Here is a 19,777-nt window from a genome sequence, read left to right as displayed (position 1 = left end):
TGTGTGTGTTATTTTGCTGGGACATTGGAGAGTCAGTTGCAGGCATGATGCCCCTTTGTCCCTAATACGTAAGTACAGTCGATTCTCGTTACTCGCAGCAGTTCTGTTCTGTAAAGTTGCCAGGAACACTGAGCCCCTGCTCCTGGGGAAATGCAGGGGTAGAGTCCTGCCAGCCTCTATTCACAGCATTTTAGTCAACCGATCAGTAAGCAACCTTGTGTTGTGCGTGTTCTGTTTAAAGACAGCCTATTTCATATACACTGTTGCCTCATTAGCACTGCGCTCCCAGGCTGCAGCCTGTACCTCACGCCGGCACCGAGCTTCTCCTCTCCTCCCTGAAAGACACACCTCAGCCTTTTTGCGCTCAGAACCCTAGATGGCATTTCAGCTCTTCGCTTGGGGGACATTTTAAGCAGCAAAATCACCAAAATAAGCACAAAAATGCAAAAAGAAGTGGCACTTGCTAGGCCATGAAAAGGACACTTACATCTACAGTGCAAGAGCTGAAACGAGAAGGCAGAGTGTGGCCTGGTTTGACCCCAGCTGGGCACGTGTGGGGGTGACTCACATTTTTCACTACCCTGCGTGTGTCTGCGAATTACTGTGAAAGCCCCACGAGGATGGATGTGGGATTACAAATAAATTTTAGCCAGTAGGTGAATTTGCAGCTATGGATACCAAACCAAGCACGGACTGTGTGTACCTTATAAGCAAAGATACTCTCTCAGTTGGGGGCAGGGGTGGAGTTTAGGGGATTTAACGTGGTATGGTCCATAGTCAGGCTTCACAGTTTCATCGATGGATCCACAGTTGTCCTGTGTTGGGCCTGCTCCCTCTCTAGGATTCAGTCCGGGATCACACAGCACGTGGAGACCGGGGAACAGCAGGGTCACCCGAGGCCTGAGACTGGACAAACTTGCTTCCCCGGGCTGATGGTTCCGTGGACCTTGCCCCGGCTGTCAGAATCCTTCTTTCTACCTGTGGACCCGTTGAGAATGAGCCACTCTCCCTACCTCGTCCTTCTTCCACCCCCCATCCCGCAAAGCCCTGGTCCTCTCCCTCCTCATCCAGGAAGCCAGCCTTATTCCCTCGGCCAAAGCCCCCTCACTTAGCCCTTCCTGCAGCATCATGGGACTTTGCCCAGCATCTCGGCCCCGGACTTTGGTGGCAGGGCCTGTGCTGGGCAGACAGATGTGCGGTTGTCTTTGTGGCATGAGAGGTGAAGGTTCTGGAACCTTCTTTCTCTTTTTCTTGAATACTGGGCTGTCCAGTGGCTTAGGGCTTGTGGAGTTCTGGGTTAATCCTCCTCGCCTCACCCCCCCGCCGCCCCCCCACGTCCTCTACAGGGCTTCCTGTTTACCACTCTGGAAACGCATCCACTGTTGAAGAGATCAAGGGAGGTGGGGAGCAGAGGGGCAGAAAGAATGAGGGCAGATTTCTATGTGGGGGAAGAAGGGCAGCTGTCAGAGCTCTGCCCAGCTGCCCCCTGCTCTGTTCTTGCCCCCTGGCCCCCAGCTGCACCCTCCCCTCCAGTCATACCAAGCCTTTTCTTTGCTGTTACTGGAAAGCGTCCTGTCCTGTCTTGTCACGCCAGGGCTCTTGCTTGTGCAGGGCTCCCCTGCCCCCCGTGTAGAATTCAGTGCTCTCTTGTGATTTTTCTTTTCCCTCCTTTGGAAAGATGTCAGGTGTTCATGACAAAATGCAGGCCTTGCCCTGCCCCCAGGCATCTCCGTTGCCAGCTTCTCTCTCTCCTTGTGTGGCACTCAGCCATCTACAAGCACCCTGGTCATACACCTCTTCCCATCATGTTTGTAAAATATACCTTATTCTGCATGTTGACATTTTTTGTAAACATTTTTTTGGGTAACACTTTATTGAGGTATAATTCACACACCACATTTCATCTAAAGCGTACAATGCATTGGTTTTTACTACATTCAGTGTTGTGCGTCTATCACCAGTTTTAAGACATTCCTACCCACCCAAAAGAAAGTCCTGTCCCTATTAGCGTTACTCCCGTCCCCTCCCCCAGTCCCCAACCCCACCATCTACTCTCTGTCTCTGTGAATCTGACTCCTGGGCGACCTCCTATGAGTGGAATACACAGTATTTATCCTTTAGTGTCTGGCTTATTAAGCACCCCCAAAATACGCCCTGTCCCCATCAGCAGTCATAATAGTCACCACTCCAATCCCTGGAAACCACTAACCACTTTCTGTCTTTGTGGATGTGCCTGTTCTGGACATTTCACGTAAATGGAATCACACACTGTGTGTCTGGCTTCTCTCATGAGCACCGTGTGTTCAAGGTCCGTCCAGGTTGTGGCGTCAGTGCCTCCCTCCTTTTCATGGCCGGGTAATATTCCAGTGTGGGTGGGCCACACTGTCTATCCATCATCTGTGGATGGACACTTGGTTTGTTCCCACCTTTGGGCTGTTGTGAATATGCTGCCATGACCATATGAGTGCAGCTTTTTGTGTGGACTGATGTTTTCACTTCTCTTGGGTGGATACCCAGGAGCAGAACTGCTGGGTCAGATGGAAACTCTCTGTTTAACCTTTTGAGGACCTGCCAGCTTTTTTCATGGTGGCTGCACTGTTGCACATGCCCACCAGCCAGGCGTAAGGGCTCTGATTTCTCCATGTCCTAGCTAGCTCTCTTACCGTGTTTCCCAAAAATAAGACCTTGCCGGACAATCAACTCTATTGTGTCTTTTGGAGCAAAAATTAATATAAGATCCAGTTTTATTTTACTATAAGACCAGGTATAATATAATAATAATATAATATAATGCCACGTCTTACATGATATAAGACCGAGTCTTACATTAATTTTTGCTCCAAAACACGCATTAGAGCTGATTGTCTGGCTAGGTCTTATTTTGGGGAAACAGGGTATCGTCCATCTTTTTCATCCTAGCCGTCCTGGTAGTGGGAGGTGGTAGCTCACTGTGGTCTTGACGATCAGAGGTGTGGAGCACCTTTTCATGGGCGTATTGGCCATGTGTGATTCTCTGGAGAAATGTCTGTTCAGGACCTTTGCTTGTTTTTCAACTGGGACTATTTTTCTTTTTATTATTGAATTGTAACATTCTTTATACAAGACTCTTACCAGATATGTGATTCACAGATATTTTCTTCCATTCTGTGGGTGTCTCTTTACTTTTTTGATGATGTCCTTTGATGCACAAGTGTTTTTAATTTCAGTGGCATCCAGCTTATCTTATTTATTTGTCTGGTTGCTTGTGAGTTAGTTGTCATATCTGAGAAAGCACTGCTTGACCCAAGGTAATGAAGAATTACCCCTGTTCTCTTACGAGAGTTTTATAGTTTCAGCTCTTATATTCGTTTAGAAATTTTTGATGTGTTTTTTTAAGTGAGGTAACGTTGGTTAATGTATGTTTCAGGCATACAGAATTACATCTGAATATTTACATACACTCCAGCGTGCTCACCACCAAAAGTCTAGTTTCCACACGATGTGCTTTGAGTCAGTGTTGTGTGTGGCGTGAGGTGGGGTCCAGCTCCATTCCCTGTGTGGAGATCCAGGTGTCCCAGCACCACTTTGGGACACTAGTTTGTTCCCTGCTGAGTTGTGGTGCGCTTGTCGAAATCAGTCCACTAAATGTGCAGGCTCAGTTCTGGAATCTCAGTGGGTCTATTCTGGGCTGTTGCGTCAACCTCTGCCTGTCTTTGTGCCAGTACCTTCCATGCTGTCTTAGTCATGGAGCTTTGTGGTCAATTTTGAAATGGGAAATGTGAGTCTTCTACCTCTGTTGTACATTTTGCCTTTTAATACATTAAGTCTGGCTCGGTTCTTGGTCTGTAGATTGGAGCCGCCATATCCTTTTAAACAGCTGTATAATATTCCATTGTATGCCTGCCAGCCATGCATTTAGTTTGCTCGTCAGCTCTTTATTGAGCACCTACTGTGTGCCAGGCCTGGAGGGATGAGTGTAGGTGGTGGCGCCTGGAAGGAGCGCAGGTGAGGCTGGGTGGTGGTCATTCAGCACTAGGTGGCCCAGGGCTTCACCCTGAGGGCACAAAGGACAGCAGATGGAGTGGCATGTAGATGGATGATGCCAAGTTGAAACCCCAGGTATATCAGTTAGTGATTGCTGCAAAACAGATTACCCCCAAAGGTAGTGGCTTTAAGCAATAATAAACAATTGTTATCTCAGTTTCTGTGGGTCAGAAATCCAAGGGTACCAGAGCTGTGTGGTTCTGGCTCAGGGTATCTCACGAGGTTGCAGTTGAGCTGTTGGCCTGGGTTGCTTCATGCGAAGGTTCATCTGGGGCTGGAGGAACTGCTCCCGAGCTGGCGCCCCCACATGGCTGTGGGCAGCAGCCTCAGTTACACAGGTCACTGAGTGTGCTCCCAGCATGGTGGCGGCTTCCCCCCGGTGAGCGATCCAAGAGCAAGGTGGACACCGCGGTGTTTTTTTATGACCCTGCGTCAGGAGTCACGTTCTGTCACTTCAACCGTATTCTGTTGTCCATGCCCCCCTGCCATTGTGGGACGATGTGGATCCCGGGGCCATCCTGGAGGCTGGCCAGCACATCAGGCAGCTTGTTTGGCTCCAGAGCCTCCCTCTCTTCATCTGTAAAATGGGGTGGTTGTACCCTCGCCTCATAGGACGGATTGAGGAGTGAGTTGAGTAGTCAGCACATGCCTGGCACAGAGGGACCCTTGATGTATACAGGAGCTCCTGTAATAAGCCCAGAGCTTAGGCGCATGCTCGGAGCCTGGATCCAGCCTGGCTCAGTCACCAACTTGCTGTGGGGCTTCAGGCAAATGCTGCCCCCGACCCCCACCCCTTAGCCTCCATGTAATACAGAGCCAGCTCCTGCCCCTAGGATTCTAGAGGCCTAGACCCACTGCCACTGGGAAATTGTGTGAAGGACTGGAGTGTTGAGAGAATGCCCGGCTCCATGCTCCTACCGTTGGCCTGACCTGTGGGCATCCATCCCCTGAGCTACAAGAGCCAAGCCCAGGGGGGCTCCAGTTGAGTGGCCGCAACAGCTCTCTATATTCTAGAATCCAGGTGAAGTGTCTGCGGCCCAGCTCGGCTGCTGAAGAGTAAAAATACATCTGGAAGGAAAACTGGGCCACGAAACCTCACAAGTGGGTCCTGAGACAGCGCGTGACCCTCGCCAGGCACCTGCGGGGGGAGCCTTCTCCCAGTGCACCCTGTACGGATGTCCTGGGATCTAGCTCAAGGCTGCTGGGCCCTTCCCCACTGGAGGTCTGCGGCTGCATATCCAGCAATGGGACCTGGGGTCCCCGTGGGGAGGGCCTGTCCTCCACACCAAGGCAGAGTGCGGTTGGCTCCTGGGATGGGAGCACCCAGGCCTGGCGGTCAGAGGTGTATATGCCTTGGCACGTGACCTGTGGAGCCCTTCCCTGGGACTTGTGAGGGACAGTCAGGCACCTGGCTGTGGTGTCAGCAGGGAGGACACAGTGTGGAGAGGTGGGGAGACAAGTCCTCGGTGCCCCCCGGTCCAGCCAGGCTTGAAGCCCATCACATCTTAGGTTATGTTGGGGGTTGGTGAGCTTTTCCATGAAGGGCCAGCAGGTACCTATTGCACCTATTCAATTCTGCCCTTGTAGAGATTCGTACACAAGTGGTGTGGCTGTGTGCCAATAAAACTTTATTTATAAAAACAGGTGTGGGCAGGTTTGATTCGCAGGGCAGTTTGCTGGCCTGAATTATGTTAACAGATACCTTCCCTATACACCTTTTTTTACAAACAGCGTGAGTTAAGCTTCTGTTCAACAAAACATCCTAATACCACTTCTCTGAGCCTCAGTCGCCCCTTTTCCCACACCCTTGTCCCTAGAAGAGTGGAGATGGGCATTGCTTGGGACGGGACAGGCCAGAAGCTCCGCTGTGGCCTTGCTGGGCATTCAGCTCTTGGTTGAACGTTTGGCTCAAGGGAACATGTGCTGGATGAGTGCGTGAGCTCCGTTCCCACTGCTCTGGTGATGCTCATGTGTAGCTTCCTCCATGCAGTCCTCCAGGTGTCTCACTCAGCAGATGCTCACTAAGGTCTGCTCTGTGCCCAACACTGGGCTACTGTGGAGTCACGGAGAGGGACAAGGAGAGGGGGCCTGCCCCACGGAGCTCTCAGGGGAGCAGGGAGACCACTGAAGGCAGGATGGCAGCGTGGTGTGTCAGAGGGAGATGCCCAGGTGGCTAGGAAAGGGTTGAACCCAGAACACCTAGGCCCCAGGACAGGCACAGGGAAGCGTTCATCAAGCCGAGGGAGGGAGGTGGGGAGGAGGCGAGGGAGGGAGGTGGGGAGGAGGCGGTACAGGCAGCACAGCGCCCAGGGTTCAGGGGTGTGAGGGAACCTGGACGGTGGAGGACCTGAGGGAGAATCAGACTGGAGTACAGTGAGCAGGAGGGGGGCGCCTGGGTGGGGGGCGGGCAGGTGGTGCTGGGGGCAGGTTGTGAGCGCCTGGGGGCAATCGGGCAGGTCAGTGACTGCTGGGGGTGCATGGCAGGTGCTCTTCAGAAGGTTGCCCAGGCTCAGAGATAGTGCACAACCAGGCGAGTCTGTGCCCAGGGCAGAGGAAACGTCTGTCAACAAGCATGGGTGGGTCGGCGCTCTGTGCCAGGCCGGTGCTGGGCCTGGCAGGGACTCTGTTCTTGAGCTCACTTAAGATGGGGACAGGTGATCAGGCTGCAGGACACCAGGCCAGGTGCCTGGGAGCACACTGGGGGGCTGCAGCTCCACCTGGGGTTTCAGAGCGAGCCGTGGAAGTGCTTCAGGAGGGAGCATCTGGTCGCTAGTGAGGATGGGCCAGCTCAGGCTGTAGGGGCCCAGGGTGTACACGGGAGCTCCGGGCCCCCTGCAGCTCCGCAGCCTTGAACTTGCCCAGGTCTGCATCTCAGTCTCCCCAGCCATAACATGGGTCCAAGGACGATTACTCCTGGGAGAATTGGGAGGGTTGGAGATGTGGCTTGTAGGGCGCCAGCCTATGTGCGGGGTGGTTGTGTTGTGGCATTTTATTACATGCAACTTCAAACAAAAGACAAACATAGACAGGATAGTACAATTAAATATATTTTTGTCGTGAAATATTTTAGATACCCAGAGAATAATGTAACGAACACCCACACACTGCCTTTCCCTTTCCCTATGCATCTTTATGCTGCTGCATTTGCTCCAGGGCTCCCCCTGGGCACTGCTGACACCAGGCCGGTCACTGGGCACTGTGGGGTGTTGAGTAGCGTCCCTGGCCCCCACCCACTCTGTGCCAGGAGCACCCCCAGTCATGACCACCACAGACGTCCCCAGACATGTCCCAGTGTCCCTTGGGGGCAGGATCACACCAGTTGAGAACCACCTACAGATCACCCCTTTCCGACCTGGATGCCTGTCTTACCCTCCGCCAGGACTCTGGCCCTCACAGGAAATGTTTGCCCACCCCTGACTTAAGAGATACCCCAAAAATGATTTGTCTAACCTACCTAGCAATATACTGGTGTCTTTTAGAGTATTCTGTGCTTTTCTGGATGCTTAAAATCTTTTCTTCTTAAACATTTAGACCGAGAGCCAGTCCCCCGCCATACATTTTATCCTCAAAAGAGGGCCCAGCACCCAGGAGACCCTCATTGCGTTTGGAATAAAGAAATGAATGAGTGTGTGGTCAGGAAAGGTCTCTCTAGGAGGTGATACATGAATGTCTGAGATCTGAGTGATGGAGGGCGGGAGCCAGCCATGCAGAGATGTAGGAATAGCACATTCTAGGCAGAGGGCACGGCCAGTGCAAAGGCCCTGGGTAGGAACGTGATGAGCCCATGCGTGTGACACCTGTGGCACAGCACCTGGCACACTGGTGCTTAGTAGTGCCCACTACTACCCGTGTGATCACTCCCATTTCTTGGGCAGAATCCACTAAAAAAATGTGTTTCTCCAAAGCTTGAAAACACCTGGCATCAAAGATCAAATTTTAAAATGATTTTATTGAGTAAATTTTCAACTGTATTCAATAGTTGAAGGAATTGGACAATGGAAACTCACTACTTACCACTTGGAGCCTACAACTGACATTTGGCTGTTTACTTCACCCATCCCTCCCCATCTCCCCTCTTTCCCTCATCCATCCACCCCCCTTCCATCTAATGTTTTGGATGCACTTCAAAGTTGCAGACATCAGCACTCTCCACCTGTAAACACGTCAGTGTGTGTATCATTAATTAGAGTTTGATGTATTTCAACATGTTCTTTTTTACAGTGTGAACTACTCTGATCAGATATTAACTCTAGAATTCTTAGCCTTTCCCATCCTAGTACTGGTGGTAAAAGTGTGAGATACTGCAGAATATGAAAGTTCTTTGTATCTGCTATGGCATAGTGTTGACCCTGAGATTCACACCTACTCGGTGTCACACCTACTTAGTGTCACACCTGGTGTGAACCTGGTGAGGAAGGGTTAGCAGCTGCTTGGGCCTTAGCACAGGCGTCTTAATCAGAGGGCATCTACATTTCTCAGATAAAAATTAACCCTAGCCCGAAACCATGGAAAGGCAGCCAGTAAAGAGCAGGCAGTGGGTACAAAGGGCAGAAACCCCTGCCTCCCTCCTCTCTTCGTGTAGCTGCAGCATGAACTTGGGTAAGTCACTGGCCACCTTGCCCCCCATTTAGTTCTAATGGTTGGTCATTTGGTTCTCTTGGATTCTGTAAAATTTTGTCTTTTTCTTTCCAATCTTCATTGTTTTTCTTTTTTCTTGCCTTATTGTGTTGGTGAGTACACTCCACCCCACCACCACCACCACCACCCCCACACACACACAGTGGAAGATCTCTGCTGCCTTCCTTGTCCTGTGGTGGATATTAACCAGTTTGTCATGAGGTTTTGCTTTGTACTTACTTTCTAGTAAAGGCAGTTCTCCCTGCAACCTCTGCTTTTTTCTTTCTTTCTAGGTTTTTGGACATAAAATTTATGTTGAATTTTACTGAATGCTTTTCTGGATTCTGAGGTGTGATCATAGGATTTTTCACCTTTGACTTTGGGAAACTGTTTCCCTGCCTGTAAAATGCGATAGTGAAATGAGAGCATTAAGTCAGGTGGTGTCTGGCTCAGGCACTCTGGGGCTCCCAGCTCAGCTCCCTGCTGTGCCCAGGGAGTGGTGGCCTCCCCTAGGCTCTCCTAGGCTGTCCTCCTAGGGAGGCCTGCACAGTGGGAGGCTCAAAGGTCAGGCAGATCGTTCCAGCTAATCATGGAGGTGGGCCCGTAGCTGGCTGCCTCCTGGCTTTGCAGGGTTGCAGGCTCCATCCTGGGCACCAGGTGGTCGACTCCGGACTGTGGCTCCATCCGCCCTGGGACACAGTCCCTGCACAGATCCAACAGGCTTCATGTTCCCCTGCCGCCCCTTTACAGCGGTGACTCCCCTCTCTGTGCTGTGCGTGACAAAGCAGACCCAGTCCACCTGTCATGGGAGAGGCACAATACACAAGTACCTTGTGGTCCTGAGTGCCAGGAAGACTGAGAAAGCTGGGGAGGTGGGTAGGGGGACCTCGGAGGGACTGTTTTGGGCATGGTGGTTGGGGGATAACCTCTCTCAGGGGATGACATTTGAGCCAGGTCTTAGATGAAGCAAGGGATCAAACCCTGCAAGGATTCAGTTTTGGGGGGACAGCCAGTGCAAAGGTCCTGGGTCAGGACTGGGCCTGGCTTGTTGGAGGAACATCAAGGAGGCCCATGTGGCTGGAGCAGAGTGAGCGAGGGGGAGAGAGGGAGGTGGTGGAAGCGCAGCGGGGTGGGTGGGCAGGTGACACAGTCGCTATGGGGTCTCCTGATGTAAAAGGACATGATTATTGCCCTGAAGGGTCATAGTGAGGCTGAGTGAGACCCTATCACCGATGGGCGTGCCTCCCACTTGGCCTTGCCAGCCGAGGCTCCCGGTCCCCGCAGGCTCCTGTGCTGCCTCATCTGGGCCTTGTGGGCGCTCATTGCTGTTCTCAGAACAGCCTTTCACGGTGACTTCCTCCTCCCTAACCCTCGGGACTTGGCCTTTCGCACTCTGAGCCGAGGCAGCTATTTTCTTTTCCTTGAGAAGCCATCCAGACCGTGCTCACCATGCTGGGTCAGGCCCCCAAACCCTGTCAGGGTCGCAGGTGAGAAGGCCCCGCGGGGCCCCGTCCCACCCAGCCCTCCACCTGATGTCTTGGCACCCAGTGGGCACTCACTGCAGGAGAGGGGCTGCTTTCTCCCTGAGGGTGGGGCACGGTGCCAGCTTTACACACCCCCATTTTTGCCTCACTAGGCCTTTGACAGGCAGAGCCCCAGTCCCATCAACCCAGCCAGAGTTTTCTGTTTCCTCGCTACATTAAAAAACTTTTTTCTTTATTTTTTTCGTCAGTCTACAGCTTTTCTTCCTCATTCTTATTTTTGGCCTGATTGTGGAGTCCACACTGGCCTTGCCTTCAGCAGAGGTCTGTCGTGCACTGGAGTTGGGGTGGCTGGGGCTAATTTCTTTTCCTTTTTTTTTCAAGAAAACAATTGCCAAAGACTGTAAGAGGCCAAAAGCAATGGGGCTTTTTGTGTGTGTGTGTATATATTGGGTTTATTTTTCTTTGTATTTTATTTTTTTAAATTAGTTTCAGGTGTACAAAACAATGCAGAAGTTAGACATTTCACCCCTCACAAAGTGATAACCCCCTCCCTCAATCTGTTGCCCCTCTGACATCGTATCTGGGGCCAGTTTAATCATTCATTTGTTCATTCATTCATCCCCGGTTTCTTGAGTGTCTCCTATGGGCCAGGTTTTATTCTAGGCCCTTGGGACACAGCAGCCTAAGGATACAAAGCCTTTGCAGAGGCCCTGGGGCAGGACCATGGAGGCTGGACATGTGAGGAGGTCCTTGTGGCTGGAGCAGAGTGAGCGAGGGGGAGAGAGGGAAGAGGTGAGGGCAGGGAGAGGACGGGCTGGTCCAGAGGGAGGTCTTGGGGTTTTATCCTGAGGGAGGTCTCGCCTGGGAGGGCAATGGGGCAGGTCAGGGACAGGACCTGGCTCGGTGCTCACTGGCGCTCTCTGGTGGCTGCTGCGGGGAGGACAAGCTGGGAGTGGCTAGGGCAGAGGGGACTGCTGGTCCAGGTGGGCAGTGACGCAGCTGAGGAGCGGGGAGCAGTGACAGATTCTGGACAGACTAAAGGTAGAGCCCAGTGCTTTTGCTGAAGGACATATGTTAAGGCCTCTTCCCTGGTTCCTGGGGGACCCCCAGTCCTTTGGGAGCATTCCCTGTCTCAGTTTCCACATCAAACAAATGTGGAGAAGCAAGCAGCTCCTGCTGAGACTTGTATGTGTGCAGAGGGGAGAGGACTATGTCTGTCCTTCCATTGGTCAGTCAGTCAACAAATGTTCCCAGGTGTCTGCCAAGAGCAGGGCCAGCCTGGTAGGCACAGCTGTGTCCTGGGTGGGTCTTGGCCTGGAGATGAGGGCTGAGTGGGGCCTGCTCTCCCCCCACTGCATGTCAGGCTCTTCCCCTCCCCTCGGCTATTTTTAAAACTGAATTTCCTCAAAAACCGGGTGGCTCATTCAGAAGATAATTGGTCACATCTTGGGCTGGGAGGAGCTCCACATCTTGGCGATATGTTGGTGTGGTCTCTGTCTTTCCCAGCCTGGTCCTGCGGGTGCCCGCCACCCACTGCAGCTGCGTGACCTCGTACAACGGACTCAGCCCTGAGCGGGTTGCCCCTCCTCTGAAGACCCTGTGAGGTCCAGGCACCAAGGTTTGGTGAGAGTGACAGGTCGCTGCCTTCACAGGCATCACGCTGTGGTGGAGAAGACGAAGTTAGAAAAAGGAATTTCAGAGAGTGGGTGGGGGATGTGGCCTGAGTGACAGAACAGGTTGGTGACCAGGGAGGCCCCTCTGAGGAGAGGCTGGGCTGACACCTGAAGGCCACGGGGAGCTCTGGGGGAGGGTGTTCTGAGCAGAGGCAGCGGCATGTGCCAAGGCTCTGAGGTGTGCGTGTGTCCATTCGCTGCTCTGCTGTGAACTCGTCCCAGTGGCCCCCAGCCTGCCTGGCCCTCACCTCCTTCCATGTGCTCTGCTCCAGCCACACACCCCATAGTAAACCCTGCCCCTGCTACCCCCTGCCCTGTGACCCTGGGCCAGCAAATGGCCTTCCTGCTGGCCTCCTGAGGTGTCTGGTGTGGTCAGTGCCGCTGAGTGTCGAGAAGGTCACAGCCGTTTCCCTGGGCAGGGCAGCCTGGCCAGGACTTCCTGTTGGATGATGGTGTTGGACTGGCCTGGGCAGTAGGATGCCCCACACAGTCCCACAAGAATTCAGACACTTTACGGGGGAGCAGGAGGACACAGGAAGGGCGGCCAGGACCTTGGTGTTGGACCTGCTCGGGCAGAAGCCCTGGGATAATGGGCCAGGAGCTGTGGAGGACAAAGGTGGGCACCTCTGGGTGGGCTCTGGGCCCAGGGGCCCCAGGGAGGCTAAGAAGGGGGACTTCAGGGGCCCCTACACAAGGTCTAGAATATTCCACCCTGGTTCACTGCCAGCTTCCTGCCCTCTCTCCTCTTCCTTCCCCCACATCCCAAACGCAAAACCATGAATTGTTCTGCTGTTGGGCGGCCAACAAAAATATTATGTCAGCTTTCCAGTACCTTTTGGCCCCCGCTTGCCATCGTCTGGGCCTTGGGATGTGCCAAAGCCCAGGTTTGTCCTTGAGGCCAGGACACCCAGGAGGGGAGTCCTTGCATGTCTCACTGGGCCCAGTGTGACCCCCACATGGATGGTGTGTCCTGGTCTGGCTGTTGTCAGCGGCCTTCTGGGACCCTGGGCTGGAGACTCAGCCTTACTCTGTTGGCTTTGTCCTGGAAGCCAGGGTCCCCTCTGGTGTGCCCTGTAGCCGTGACCTTTGTCTTGACCACCTGCCTCCCACCCAGCCTCAGTTTCCCTATCTGAACCATCTCTTAGGGGTCTCAGCACCTGGCGCATGCACAGGTGGGCGCTTGATGTGGTGGCTGGGCTGGTGGTCACAGCTCAAAGAGGACAGGAGTCCCCACCCTGCTGGCCCGGCCATGCCTGTGGCTCAATGGCGTCTTGGGTTTGTTTTATACTTTTTTATCGAGAGATAATTCGTATACCATAAAATTCACACTTTTAAGCATACAGTTCAGCATTTATCATATCTTCACAATGTGCAACTGTCACCACTGATTTGAACAGAGCAGGTCCCTCCTTTTCAGGGGGGGTGATGGGGGAAGCGTGAGATTGACCTCTGACCCTTCACCTGGGCCTGCCACTCTGCTGGGGAGGGGCTCTGTCTCCCTCCCCAGCCTACACCCTTTCCAGGCAACCTGGTCCACTCATGGGGCTCCAACGTCATCTGCGCCCTGATGACGCCCACAGTCCTGTCTCTAGTGGGGCCACTTCTGAGCTCCAGACTCAGGGTGCGGCTGCCCCTTGACATCTCCATGTAGAAGGCTCGTGGGGCTCTCACACTCCACATGCTGTGCTGTGCCAGACCATCCCCCAAACCTGCTACTGCCTGGTCTCCACCTCAGCTGCAGCAGCTTTGTCCGAACTTCTGTTAATTGCTCCAGTCAAAATCCTTAGTCATTCCTGACTCCTTGCTGTTCTTCACCTCCATGAGCACAGCCTGTCTGTCCTAACTTTAGATCTTTCCAGAATCCAGACTTCTCCCCGCTCCTGAACCCCCACCCCCACCTCACCCACCCCATTAGTGCCCACCTGAACCAGGCAGACTTCTTTCCCTGGTCCCCAGTTTGTGCCCTTAGCCCCCCACAATCTGCCATCCCTGAAGCAGCCACCAGAGGGCGCATGTGAGCACCCAAGTCAGGTCTTGTCCCCTCTCTGCCCACAACCTTCCAGGGCTCCCACCTTCCTCAAGGTAAAAGCCGAAGACCGCTATTGCTGATCTGCACCCCATACCCTGTCACCCTGAGTCATCCTCATGGCACTCACCGGCCTGTCCAGGCCCTTCTCTGCTTCCCACTGTGAGCCCTTGAGGGCAGGGGCCGGGTTTGTCCTGGTCACCACTTGCTTCCTCTCAGGCTGATACCTGATTGACATCCAATGAATGAGCTTCCTGTTGCAGCTGAAACAAATCACTGCAAACTTGGTGTAAAACCCCACGTTGATTCTCTAACAGTTCAGGGGTCAGGAGTCCAACCCGGGTCTCACGGGGCTAAACCTCAATGTGGATGGGCTGTCCTTCCATAGGCCCCACGGGAGAATCATTTCCATTTCTAGTGTTTTCCAGCTTCTAGAGGCGCAGAGCCTGGCTCGTGGCCCCTCCTCCATCATCACAGCCAGCAGCGCAGCCTCTTCCATGTCTCTGACTCTGAGCCTCCTGCCTCCCTCTTATGAGGACCCGGTGATGACACTGGGCCCCCCCGGGGAATCCAGGGTCATGCCCCCCTCTCAGGGGCCTTAACTCAGTTACGTCTGCAAAGCCTGTTTTGGGATCAGGACGTGGACATCTTTGGGTGGGGGGAGCATAGCATATCTGCGGGCCGCCCTTATTGAACAGCTAATCCTCAGCAGAAGCCACTTTGTGGGTGAGGCTACCAGGGCTCAGAGAGGTCAGTGGTGGGTGGGCCTGAAGCCTCCCCTCGGGGGCTGGCCAGGGTTGGAGGGAATGGTGCCTTCCTCCTGGGAGCTTCCTTCTGCAGGGTAAGCTCTCCCAGGAGCTGGTGCCTGGAGCCACATCCTTGGCTGGCTTTCCAGGGCCGGCTCCCTGGAAAGAGGGCAGGGAGAGCTGGCGCCATTGCTTCAGCCTGGGTCCCCGACCACTGCCCACTGACCACAGCCCCCCAGGCCCAGGCCCTCCCCGTGACACCACCCCAACCTCTCCCCTCTGGGTCACCTGATTTCTCTGTGACCCAAGCATCTGGTTAAGCCCTGCTCCTACCAGCAGAGGAAGATAGCACTTTTTCAATTCAGAGTTACTCAGTCCTTTGCTACCAAGTACCTGATATATTGTGGGTAAATTTTGGGTCACAGTCGGGGTGTGGTCGCTCCCTGCTGCTCCCGCCTGGGGGTCACCCAGCGTCCAGTCCTCCTGCCATCTTGGCCCATCCTGTCTCAATGCCCCCGTGTCCCACGAGGGGTCCGTGCAACCCTCCTCAGCGACACAGGGTGCCGAGTGAGGTTGTAGGTGCCAGCCCCCGAGGGAAGGCTTCAGGCCCACCACTGACCTCTCTGAGCCCTGGGTGGAGCATGATGACAGCGGCGGGGTCCTGCAGCCTGGGCTCCCTGCTGCCATTCTGAAGTCTCTCCCTTCTCTTCCTCAGGTTTGGCCCAGAAAAAGATGGCCCCGATGGAGGTGAGTGTCCTGTCGGCCCCACCCTGACCTGCCTCCCCCCAGAAGACAGATGAGGAAGTACCCAGTCCTGCTCTGTGGCCTCGGGCAACTCACTGCCTGTCTCTGGGCTCCAAGTACTGGCCAGTGTCAGATGGGTGAAAATCCCATCTCAGCTGCCAGCCTTTTGAGTTTCAGGGAGGGGTGCGCGTGGGGGAAGGACGAGGCTCGAGGACCTAGCCCTGGTCCAATGAGGGTGGGGGAGGCCGGAGAGGCCGCAGGGTACAGGAGAAGTGATTGGGCAGCCCTGGGAGTGCAGGAGGCAGGGTGGGGGCGTGGTCCCTGTGGAGGCGTGGTCTTGCCAGGAGGGCGGTGCCTGATGCCTGACTAGCTGCGCCTTTAGCATAATGTCCCCTGGCAACCCAGACAAGAGCACAGGGTCCCTTTGGTTCTCCACGCCCGCGTTTACCATCTTCCAGCTGTGTTCCTAGAGAGCTTTCCCTCATGATGATTGCTGTCATGCACACATGCCTCTACCACCCCATTGGCTCCCCTGCTGCCTGTCCGCCAGGTACAGGCAGGGTCAGCACTGTCTCTGGTTTCCCATCGCTCCTGAATTTTCCAGAAGGAGCAGCCCAGCTGTGGCATGCTGACGTCTGCGATAGCAGGAGTCCTGCCTGGGCGTCCCGTGTTGCCTTGGAGCCAGGTCTCTCCCAGGATGCCAGCTGCCATGTGGGTCCTAAGGAGGGCTTTGTCCACCTGCCACAGGGCAGTAGAAGGGAGGGGGGCAGGCCCAGTGCTCTGAGGGTAGTGGGGAACCAGTGAGGGGTGTGGAGTAGGGGCTGCAACAATTTCTGAGGGGAGCCTGCCCCCTGGTGGCCAGTGTGTGGAACATGCGGAAGCCAAGCTGAGAGCAGTGGCAGGTGGGGGGCATTCCAGGGCTCCCTGGAACTGGTGTTGGGGCAGTGCGGGTCAGGCTGGTGGCCAGGAGGGCTGTGTGGGCTCTTCTAATGATGGCAGGTACACAGTGGTGCTTCCTAAATGTCAGTGACAGAGCCACCAAAGGGACACCCAGTTCTGTCTGCTGGCTGGCCTCAGACCCCTGCTTTGAGTTGGCTTGTGTCCCTCCAGGCCCCCGTGGCCCCTTCCACCATCCTCCCCCTATGACGTCACACATGAGGGCCAGGGCTTCCACACAAGTTTGCTGGGATGGCCATGTCATGCCTGCCACAGCTGTCGCCTAGAGCTCATAGGAGCTGGGCCTCCTCCTAGGCCAGCAGGACCCTGTCCCTTAGGGAGGGCATATCGCATCATGGGCAAGTCTGTGCATAAGGGACGCTGTGTGACATTTGGTGGCATCTGTGGTCATACTGGGGGTGCTCCTGGCATTGAGTGGATGGGGACTAGGGTGCTGCTCAGCCCCCCACAGTGCCCAGGACGGCCCCCCACAGAGAACGACCTGACTCCGTGTCCGCAGCACTGAGGGGAGACCCTGCAATTAGGGCTCCTCTTCCCCACAGCCGGGTGGCCGGGACTGCTGGCTTCCAGCTTTTTTTGAGGAGCCTGGGCCCTTCTGGATGCGAGACGTTACCCACGGGGTGTGCATTCCGCCTGCACAGCTTCCTGCCCCATGCACATCCCACGTGGCCCCGTCTTGGGCTGCAGCTGGGCGCAATGATAAATCCCCCTCTCCCAAGGATTTCTAGAGTATTCTGGCCCTGGCGTTGCCTCCTTGCTGACTTTTAATGCTTCCTGTTTCCTCTTCTCTAGGCCCCGTTAATGACTGGACAGCCAGGCCCTGGCCATGGGAGGAAGCTGGGCCATAGGGGTGTGGATGCATCCGGTGAAACCACTTACAAAAAGGTTCCTCCTCTGCCCTTAGCTGGCTGGGATGGGGTAAAAAGGGGGCTCCCAGTGGTTCTGAGGGCCCGTCTGCCCCCATTGCACACAAAGGGTCCACTGAAGCTTGGGTGTGTGCCATGGCCAAGCTCTTGGCCCAGGCCCCTCCTATAGGACCCTCAGTCCTGGCAAGGTCCCAACAGCCAGGCAGGCAGTACAGACTTGGCAATCGCCTGACCTTGGTTGAACCCTCAGCTCCCAGCTCTGCTGGCTCATCTAGAGAGGGAGGAAATTGCAGCTCCCCTCTCTTCCCCTCCTATTTCCTCAGAAAATGAGGCTGAGATGAGGCTGCGATGGGAAGCTCTGAGCCAGGCCCAGCCCCCACTGCCAGTAGTTCCATGTGCCTCAGTTACACTTCCTAATAGATAGGATAGCTTTGCTGAGAGTGCACGCACCATGTGATTTCCCCCTTTTGAAGTGTACAATTAGTTTCTAGAGTATTCAGAGTTGTGCAACTATGACCATAGTCAATTTTAGAACATTTCCATCTCCTCAAAAAGACACCCTGTCCCCATCAGCAGTCACCCCCATCCCCCACCCCAGCCCCTGACAACCACGACCCCACTTTTCTGTCTGTGGATGTGCCTGTTCTGGACATTTCACATAGATGGAATCACACACTGTATGGCCTTGTGTGTCTGGCTTTTCTCATTGAGCATCATGTTTTCAAGGTCTGTCCATGTTGTAGGGAGGGAGTGTCAGTGCGTCCTCCTTTTCATGGCCGAGTAATAATCCCGTGTGTTGTGTTTATCCATCCACCCATGAATGGACATTTGGGTTGTTTCCACTTTGGGGCTATTAGGAATCATGCTGCTGTGAACATTCATGGACATATTTTTGTATGGACATGTGCTTTCATGTCTTTGAGGCACATACCTAGCAGTGGAATTGCTGGGTCATATGGAAACTATTTAACCATTTGAGGAACTGTTTCCACAGCAGCTGCCCCATTCTCCATTCCCAGCACCTGTGCACAGGGATTCCCGTTTCTCCTCGTCTTCACCTGTACTTGCCTGCCTTCTGCTCACACATATCCTAGGGGGTGTGAAGGGGTGTCTCACTGTGGTTTTGATTTGCATTTTCCTGATGGCTAATGGTGTTGAGGACCTTCTCCTGTGCGTGTTGGCCATTTGTGTATCTCTGCTAGGAAAATGTTCAGTCAATGGCACCTCGAGGAAGGTGAGCTCAGGGGGCAGGACAGGCCCTCCCGGCGACGGGGTCAGGAGAGGCATCTGAAGGCCGTGTAGTCCTCGCACAGGAGGATGGGCTTGCTCAGAGGCAAAAACTAACTCCTGCCCGCCCTCCCTGCCACTTGTACCTGAGACGAGTGCTGGGGACCTTTCCTCAGTGTTACACACGCTGCTTAGACTACACAGTGACAATCCTTTAAACCATGCTGATAAGAAAAGTTCAGACAGCGAATGCTTCTCAGTTGTGGGCAGCCTTTGGCCCAGGCCACTCACATGATCTAACGCACTGTCACCGCCATCCCCTACTATGGGTGGGAAAACCAAGGCATGGAGAGGCAATGTCTCTCCCTGGTCATGACAACATAAATCACCTTGAAAGTGGATAGAAGGAACCCAGGTCTATGGCAGTGAAGTTTGGGTGTCACTCTGTAAATTGTGTTCCCCCCCCCAAAAAAAAAAAAAAAAAATCCTGATGGTGGATAGACCCTTGCTCAGTCAGGGCAGTTTTGAGATGTGGGAATGTTCTAGAACCTTGATTAAAAATGGGCCTTAGGGCCACATGAGGCAGTGTTGGAGTCTCGGCCAGGGCACTTCCTTGCTGGGTGGTTGTGTGGGCTGAGTAACTGGCCTGAGGCTGGTGGGCCTCTGTGACGGGTGCTCCTTAGGTGCCCTGGGGTCCAAGGGCGGGGCAAGGGCCGACCTGGGGTCTTGATGTGGCTGCATTTCCCTGCAGACCACATCTTCCACTCTGAAGGGGGCCATCCAGCTGGGCATCGGCTACACCGTGGGCAACCTGAGCTCTAAGCCAGAGCGTGACGTGCTCATGCAGGACTTCTACGTCGTGGAGAGCATCTTCTTCCCCAGGTAGGCCCGGCTCCTGCACCTCTGACAGCTCGCCCCGCAGACACACACTGTTGTCATACGAAACAGCCTCTATTCTCTGAGCTCCCTGTTCTGCTGCAAATAGCACTGGCCTCTCCTGGCATCTGCTTGGCTTTGAGGTCCAGCTCGGAATCCATTAGGATATTAGTTTGCTTTTGAATCGGAGGGAGCCAATATAAGTGTTTTTTATAAAAAAAAAATAGGGACAAAAAAGATAGAAGTTTGTTCTCTGTCTGTCTCACATACATACACATCACACACACACACACACACACACACACACACAAACAGAACTGACAGACAATCCAGGGCTGGTCAGGTGGGCCCCAGGTTCCCTCTTGTTGCTCTGCCTTCTTCAATATCCATCTTCCCTAATGAGCGGTCCCCGGTGGCTACCCAAGCTCCTGCCGTCACGTCTGCCATTCCAATAGCAGGAAGGAGGAGAAGGGGAAGGGGAGCACAAGCCCCTTTCCTTTAAGGGCACGACTAGGAAATGACACACATCATTTCTGCT

General features: G+C 54.2%; 1 protein-coding gene and 1 long non-coding RNA gene across 12 annotated transcripts in view; one reads left to right on the top strand and one right to left on the bottom strand.

Annotated features, from left to right (window-relative positions):
* PIP5K1C (phosphatidylinositol-4-phosphate 5-kinase type 1 gamma) overlaps positions 1–19,777 on the top strand; it is a 51,294-nt gene that overhangs the window by 8,552 nt on the left and 22,965 nt on the right. For 8 of the 11 annotated variants that reach the window (XR_012498011.1, XR_012498010.1, XR_012498009.1 and 5 more), the window contains exons 2-4: positions 15,285–15,316; positions 17,063–17,155; positions 19,115–19,245. Coding sequence is in view for 3 of the 11 variants with exons in the window: in XM_019744133.2 (XP_019599692.1) it covers positions 15,285–15,316; positions 17,063–17,155; positions 19,115–19,245 (256 nt within the window). In the remaining 8 variants the exon portion in view is untranslated. Of the gene's footprint in view, positions 1–8,597; positions 8,623–11,622; positions 11,743–15,284; positions 15,317–17,062; positions 17,156–19,114; positions 19,246–19,777 lie in introns of those variants that run through there. The other 3 variants (XR_012498013.1, XR_012498014.1, XR_012498016.1) reach the window with 3 other exon arrangements.
* On the bottom strand, positions 11,647–15,321 carry LOC141572670 (uncharacterized). The gene is made up of 3 exons (XR_012498017.1): positions 15,189–15,321; positions 13,954–14,050; positions 11,647–11,784 (listed from the first exon to the last, which is right to left on the bottom strand). It is a non-coding gene; the product is annotated as an uncharacterized LOC141572670 (long non-coding RNA).

Source organism: Rhinolophus sinicus, linkage group LG07, assembly GCF_036562045.2.
Source record: "Rhinolophus sinicus isolate RSC01 linkage group LG07, ASM3656204v1, whole genome shotgun sequence".
Classification (NCBI taxonomy): domain Eukaryota; kingdom Metazoa; phylum Chordata; class Mammalia; order Chiroptera; family Rhinolophidae; genus Rhinolophus; species Rhinolophus sinicus.
The sequence above is the reverse complement of the archived record's forward strand: the minus strand, read 5'-3'. Positions and strand labels throughout refer to the sequence as shown.